Below are 7,241 nucleotides of genomic sequence, written 5' to 3'. Positions count from 1 at the left end.
ACCAGGTGCTCATCAACCACTGATCTCATATCATCAACTTTACTTCCCAACTGCTGTGAGACTTGACTGATACTACCATTAAGGCCTTGAAGCATATTGGTGTTATTGGCAAGAACTTGAAAAAGATTTTGACTCATTTTTAAGTCATCACTTCTTTGCTTTACAAGCTCACAAGTTAGGTTGAGAATCTGATCAGTAGTATCACTGGTGGCAGTACCAGCCACACCAGCAGTATACTAGCTCCAGTATTAGCACACTCATCTGTATTCAACTGTGATAGTGTAACACCATTGATACCCAGTAGTATTATAAGGATAAGGATTATGAAGACTTGTATACCAATGATACAGAACAGGCCTTTCCTTCCAACTGGGACAGTATTGTGTATCTGCAGGGAAGTTATTGGTCATTGAGGGAAGTCATCCTTTCCATCATACTGGTCAATCTCATAAAGATGCTTACTATCATCAACCTCCATGACTGCAGGAACAACCTTCTCTGTCACCAAATCTGCAGAGATGTCCGTAACTCTATACAAGATTCATTAGAACTAGATCTATCCATATTGTATTTATTGATGTAACACTTAATGAATACAGGTCCTACCCTCCATAAACGGAGCGCCCATTGTCTGCCTATTGTGTGTGTGTGGCTGTGTATGTGTGTGTGTGTGTGTGTGTGCAGTTTGGGAATGATGATTATAATTTAAAGCTGCAACAGCTCTACATAATTGCATATACATGTACATATACATATATACTTCCATGATTTCTTGTGTACACAACGCATTGGCGGAATATAAATTAAGAGCCAGCCTGCCTATAACTCAATATTAGTGACTGGAGTGAGTGGAATCAATTCAAACTTTCTACATAACATAAGGGCATCAGTAAAAACTGCGTTATACGGTAATATGTCTATGTACAATTTTACAATTAAAAATAAATAATAATAATAATAATAATAATAATAATAATAATAATAATAATAATAATAATAATAATAATAATAATAATAATAATAATAATAATAATAGTCCTATTTAAATCAATATACAAAATTAATAATGGATTTCCTATAGGCAGTAATGATGATTAATAATAGTTAAAATTAAATTAACAATGATAGTAATTTTGTTCATCACAGACTTGTTTTGGGGCAGGAAACCCACAACCATGAAAATGGCTTTAATTTCGGGTAATGTTGGATCTTAAAATAAAGAGAATAATAATTATAAGCAAGAGAAGAATCACATGTCTTTCAAATTCAAACCATTTATAATTTAAATAAAAAGTTCCCGTATTATAGTACAGGGATTTTGGCTGAATTTCGCCAAAAATAAGAAGGTGAGAATTCTCTATTTTTATTACATTTTCTGATGCATATACATGTACTTATTTTGTGTAGAAAGTTTGAGCTGATTCCGATCAAGTTTGGATTTTTTACGAATTTTTAAAGTTACTCCGAAATCGGGTAAAAGTCCCTGTACTATAGTACAGGGATTTTGGCCAAATTTCGCCAAAAATTTCGCCAAAAATGACCAGAAGAGAATTCTCCACTTTTATTACATTTTCTGATACATATACATGTTCTTATGTTGTGTTTCAAGTTTGAGCTGATTCCAATCAAGTTTAGATTTTTTACGAATTTTTAAAGTTGCTCCGAAATCGGGTAAAAGCCCCTGTACTATAGTACAGGGATTTTGGCCAAATTTCGCCAAAAATGACTAGGAGAGATTTCTCCATTTTTATTACATTTTCTGATACATATACATGTTCTTATGTTGTGTTTTAAGTTTGAGCTGATTCCGATCAAGTTTGGATTTTTTCCGAATTTTTAAAGTTGCTCCGAAATTGGGTAAAAGTCCCTGTACTATAGTACAGGGATTTTGGTCAAATTTCACCAAAAATGAAAAGGAGAGAATTCTCTATTTTTATTACATTTTCTGATGCATATACATGTACTTATTTTGTGTAGAAAGTTAGAGATGATTCCGATCAAGTTTGGATTTTTTTACAAATTTTTAAAGTTACTCCAAAGGCCATGTACTATAGTACAGAGACTTTGGCCAAGTTTTTTATCAATAATTATAATTATTAATTAATGCAAAGTTGCAAACCTGATCAAACCACCTGCAAATGTGAACAAGGCTCATCTTTTCTGAATAACTCATATTAATCTAATAAAAAATAAATAAATAAATATAAATCATAAAGAATCAAAATTTGCCATTTCGCTTGAAAAAAATTGTTATCATGGGCTATATATAAGCTATAGTCTAAAATTTTTTCAAAAATGGTTTTGCTTCTACTACATGTATTGCTATTTTTATGTAGCCACATGTGCCGTAAATCACGATGAAATAAAGTAACTTGCACTTACTAAAATTTTGTGAAGACCGTAAAATAATAAAATATCCGATAATGAGAAGCCAGATCCAGAAACGTACAGTCTCTTTGACAGATGTGAGTTTAATTCCTATGAATATTTAAATTAATCCTAGCATTATTTATAATTGTTTTTCCTCATTAATTGTCATGTCTTGCTTTTAATAATTATTTTTGAATTTATCAAGCCATTTTTAGAACACTATAAATCACTTACTTTTAAAGCACCGAAAAGTTGTTCCCGCGGCAACGGCTGCCACGGCAACACTCCCCTGATCCTCGTGAGGTAAAACATGATCCAGTGACGTATTTCGGTCTCGTCTTCTAAAGTTGAGCCACAGAGGGAGGAGTGGGGGGAGGTTTGAGTCATGTACCAGGTGACTGAGAGAAGAGAACACTTTCCATAACCAATCTAGGGAAGAATTAAGTATAAATAATAATAAATTCAATTATAATCAATACTATATCATTAATATAGATAAGTATGATGGTTCTGTTCCTTCTTACCTCCTCTGTAGGACTCTCTCTTTCAAGAAACTCGCTCAAATGTTCCACTTCCCAAACGTCTTCGGTAGCCATTTTATTTTTAATAACTAGTAATTAAATCTAATTAGCTAGCCACGTGAAAACACGTGGTTCTTCATAAGCCTCAAGATTAAGACAATCACTTGTTGCTTTAGTAAGAACTGTAAGATATATTTACTCCTTTATTTATTTCTTTTCCTACCTCTCCTTTCTGTAGGAATCAAAGATATCTTAGTCTCAAAATGGCAAGATCTCCTTATTACAGATAAGGTAAGTGTTTATATATGTATTTACATGTACTTATGTATGTATAATAATGATTGGGGTATTTGGCTATGTTCATGTAATAAAAATTAGTAAAGTCAGTGATGATTAAGAGATACGGGCTGCTCTGCTTGATGTGAGAACATACAGAACTTTAGCGACACGTTTTTAAACATTGGTTTCTTGCCCAGTGTCCACTTAGTATCGCGTCTAATGATTAATAGCATCTATTTATTAAGTAATTAATTAATTCATTTATTAACTATATCTTCAAAATTGGAGAGTCCAGTGTAACCTGTTTACCTTCAGTGCTATTATTAACTATATATGGCTTTTTTAATGTTGTCCAATTTTAAAGGTCACTAAAAATTAGAATTAATGTATTAGCTATGATTTTAGCTTTAATCAAGTAAAAAATTAAATAAATATATAATTGCTTGACATGCAGTGTTATAGTATTAAATTAATTTCACATACATTCAATTTAGCATCAAAGCATACACTTGTTTCCTTGTTGACTGATTCCAAGAATAAACAAAATTGATATGTATTTTTGGTTGAATTTGCGCCATAAACTAGTTAAGTTTGTTAAATTAATTCATGCAAGGTCAACATAGATAAATTTGCAAGACCAAATAAACATGTTGTAACTAATAAAGTTATTATTTGGGACTGATTCACATTTCTTTATAAAGAAATATACATAATCCTGCAGCAACCATAAAAATATCGTCTTTGAAGGTATAGAGCAATAGAATAATGGCAAAACAGTTGGAGCAGTTTTATGAATTTCCAGAGGATTATGCCTCAGCACAGACAAATGAGAATATGTATGAACTTCCAGAAATTCATAGGAATGAAGAAAAGAAAAGCCATCTATCTACTCCTGCAGAACTAACTGTATCTCCTGATGTAGCAATAGGGCCTAAACAAAGGCAGTCATCTTGGAGTAAACCACAGCTTTGTATGACAGTATTACTCTGTCTCATATTGATATTATTAATAATTATACTGGGCATTGTAGTGTATGATAAGTATGCTACTGGTAATAATGTTGAGTGTACTAATACTGCAACTGGTGCTAGCAGTAGTAGTAATACAAATGAATGGGCTGATCGTATAGCTCAAAATATTAGCCAGAAAATTCCCAACTTCAATGAATGGGCCGATCGTGTAGCTAAAAAAGTTTTTAATGACAGCCTAAATATCAGTGAAGGGGCTGTTCATGTAATCAATGAAACAATAATGCAGAGCCTTCCTGACTTCAATGAATGGGCTAATGGTGTTGTCTCTAAAGTTAACAGCAATGTAACAGGGAGCCTTCCTGACTTCAATGAATGGGCTAATGGTGTTGTCTCTAAAGTTAACAGCAATGTAACGGGGAGCCTTCCTGACTTCAATGAATGGGCTAATGGTGTATCACAAAATACCCTTCAACTATTTCAGAACAATACCAACTTCACTGAACTTGATAAACAAATCTTACAAACTACAAGAGATTCTGAACAAAAGCTCATTAACATTGTCAATACTCTCTCTAATCTACAAGACACCAGTACCTCTACTGCTGGAGTGGCTGATGATATACTACTAATAGCACAAGAACTATTAATACTACACAATGACTCAACTGCTTTACCTACCTCTTGTAAAGAGATTAAGGAGAGACAACCACTCAGTCCATCAGGTTTGTATCAACTGGTAAGTAGATCCACTAATGCTACTTACACTGCTTACTGTAATATGGGAACATTGTGTGGTTCAGGAGGAGCATGGACAAGACTAGCATATCTGAATATGACTGATGCTACACAGAACTGTCCTTCTGGGTTTAGACTGTACCAGTCAGGAGGAGTTAGAGCTTGTGGCAGGCCAAATCAAGGTGTTGGATGCACTGCATCAGTTCAGTTCCCATCTAATGGTATCAGTTATTCTCAGATATGTGGTAGAGTAACAGGATATCAATTTTATACCCCTGAAGCATTTTTGGGCCCTAATAACATCAATTCTTATGTTGATGGTGTTAGTATCACTCGTGGGTCTCCTCGTCAACATGTCTGGACACTAGCAAATGGTTTAACTGATTCTTATAATCATCCATCTTGGAACTGTCCATGCTCAACAGGAAGCTCACAGACTGTCCCATCTTTTGTAGGAAGCCATTATTTCTGTGAGTCTGGTAATCATGCTTCTGGTTGGATTAATAAGCTTTACACATCTGATCCACTCTGGGATGGTCAAGGCTGTGGTTCTCGTGAACTTACTTGCTGCTCTGCTCCAGGGCTACCATGGTTTCACAGAGACTATGGTAACACTACCACTACTGACTATATTGAGTTGAGGGTCTGTGGAAGAGAAGGAACAGCAGATGAAGACAGTCCTGTTAGCTTTTATGAGATTTATGTCAAGTAGCATGTATAAACAAATAATTATAAATAATTTTACTTAATGAGAAATTAAGGGTGCATCTTTTAGTGATAATCATCTTTATTATGTTATTTTTCGCATGCTACTTCTTGTACATTAATTAACTATTTTTTGATACATAGTTAAATTTCCTTCAAGTTTTTCACAAATCAACATACTCCATGAGTGGGTAAAGCTCTATGTCACTGCTAATAACACGATTGCAAATACTTATAAAAAATCAGTATACTTATGAGAACTATGTCAGCATTTGGTCTTAAGGCTATGAGGCTGTGAGATATGACATACTAGCTATAATGACACTTATAGTTTGTGTTATCTAAATTAAATTTATGGCTATAATTGGAGTATTTGGCAATGTTCATGATTATGGCAATAATGTAATAAAAATTAGTAAAGTTAAGGCTACTATGATTGACGTGAGAAGGACCAGCACATACCCAAATTTTGGCCACACCTTTTTTTACATGAGTATAAACAAACAATTTAAATTAATTGCATCTATTAATTAATTATTTAATTAATGTATTAATTACACCTTCAAAAATTGAAGAGTCCAGTGTAACTATTGCTTTTGAAGATTATACATCAGCATAAGAATATGTATGAACTATGAACTAAAAATGAAAAATGTAAAACTAATAATAGTTAATATTATGTAAAACTAATATGTGTGCACTTTGCATGATAAGGTAAACATAATAGCTGCTTATGTGATCTGCCAGTTCAGATTGAGGAAAACATCTCCTTTGAATTTGTCAACCTGCATTCTGAACTGGAAATTTTCATATTTAATTATAACTACCTTACCCTTACCACTTTATACAAGATTATAAATAGGCCGATTGCTACAACATTGTGTGAGGTTGCAAACTCCATGATTTCGACAACCTTGGCATTTCTGTAATTCCTTTCCCTTCATAATTATTGCACACCTCAGTTGTACCCCTCTTCCTACTACAATGCATAATGAAACAGTACAATGATGTAAACAAGTATAAGTGTATATAGTAAACAATCACACAAACAAGTTAAACACATGCAGTTGAAAAGCAATCAACAACAATGATTTCACTTTTAAAAATACAATAATACTTAAGTGTGTTTGTGAATAATGATATTTTTCTGTATAAATGACCTAATTTCACAAGCCAGCTAGACTGCTGTGGTCTGTGAGACTTTTGTGAACCTGCTATACTATTTTTGCAACCAATAAATATGGCAAAATTGGAGGAGTTTTATGAGAGTATGTATGAACTTGGGGAAATTCATAAAGGAGAAGAAATGAAAAGCCAAGAGTCTTGCCCTGGACTGACTGTATTTCCTAATGTAGCAATGGGGCCTAAACAAAGGCAGTCATCTTGGAGTAAACATGATAAATTTCAAAGACCAAATAAATATGTTGGAATTAATAAAGTTATTATTTGGGACTGATTCACATTTCTATATAAAAAATATAAGCAAGCTTGCCGCAACCAATAAAATATCATCTTTGAAGGTACAGTGAGTGATGGCAAAACAGTTGGAACAGTTTTATGAATTTCCAGAGGACTATGCCTCCACACAGACAAATGAGAACATGTATGAACTTCCAGAAATTTGTAGGAAGGAAGAAAAGAAAAAGCCAAGAATCTCTTC

At 33.4% G+C, this 7,241-nt stretch overlaps 1 protein-coding gene and 1 long non-coding RNA gene across 2 annotated transcripts; one reads left to right on the top strand and one right to left on the bottom strand.

Moving 5' to 3' along the window:
* Positions 1-1,080: 1,080 nt before the first annotated feature.
* On the bottom strand, positions 1,081-2,990 carry LOC109583933 (eukaryotic translation elongation factor 1 epsilon-1-like). The gene is made up of 5 exons (XM_019999468.1): positions 2,895-2,990; positions 2,605-2,799; positions 2,383-2,478; positions 2,120-2,179; positions 1,081-1,209 (listed from the first exon to the last, which is right to left on the bottom strand). Exons 1-5 carry the CDS (start codon positions 2,964-2,966, stop codon positions 1,141-1,143), a joined length of 492 nt encoding a protein of 163 aa, XP_019855027.1. The 5' UTR covers positions 2,967-2,990; the 3' UTR covers positions 1,081-1,140.
* Positions 2,892-4,478, top strand: LOC109583934 (uncharacterized). Its single transcript, XR_002185783.1, has 4 exons — positions 2,892-2,958; positions 3,002-3,066; positions 3,130-3,182; positions 3,918-4,478. It is a non-coding gene; the product is annotated as an uncharacterized LOC109583934 (long non-coding RNA).
* Positions 4,479-7,241: the final 2,763 nt, after the last annotated feature.

The sequence above is a fragment of the Amphimedon queenslandica genome, unplaced genomic scaffold (genome assembly GCF_000090795.2).
Source record: "Amphimedon queenslandica unplaced genomic scaffold, v1.1 AMPQUscaffold_13264, whole genome shotgun sequence".
NCBI classification, from domain to species: domain Eukaryota; kingdom Metazoa; phylum Porifera; class Demospongiae; order Haplosclerida; family Niphatidae; genus Amphimedon; species Amphimedon queenslandica.
The sequence above is the reverse complement of the archived record's forward strand: the minus strand, read 5'-3'. Positions and strand labels throughout refer to the sequence as shown.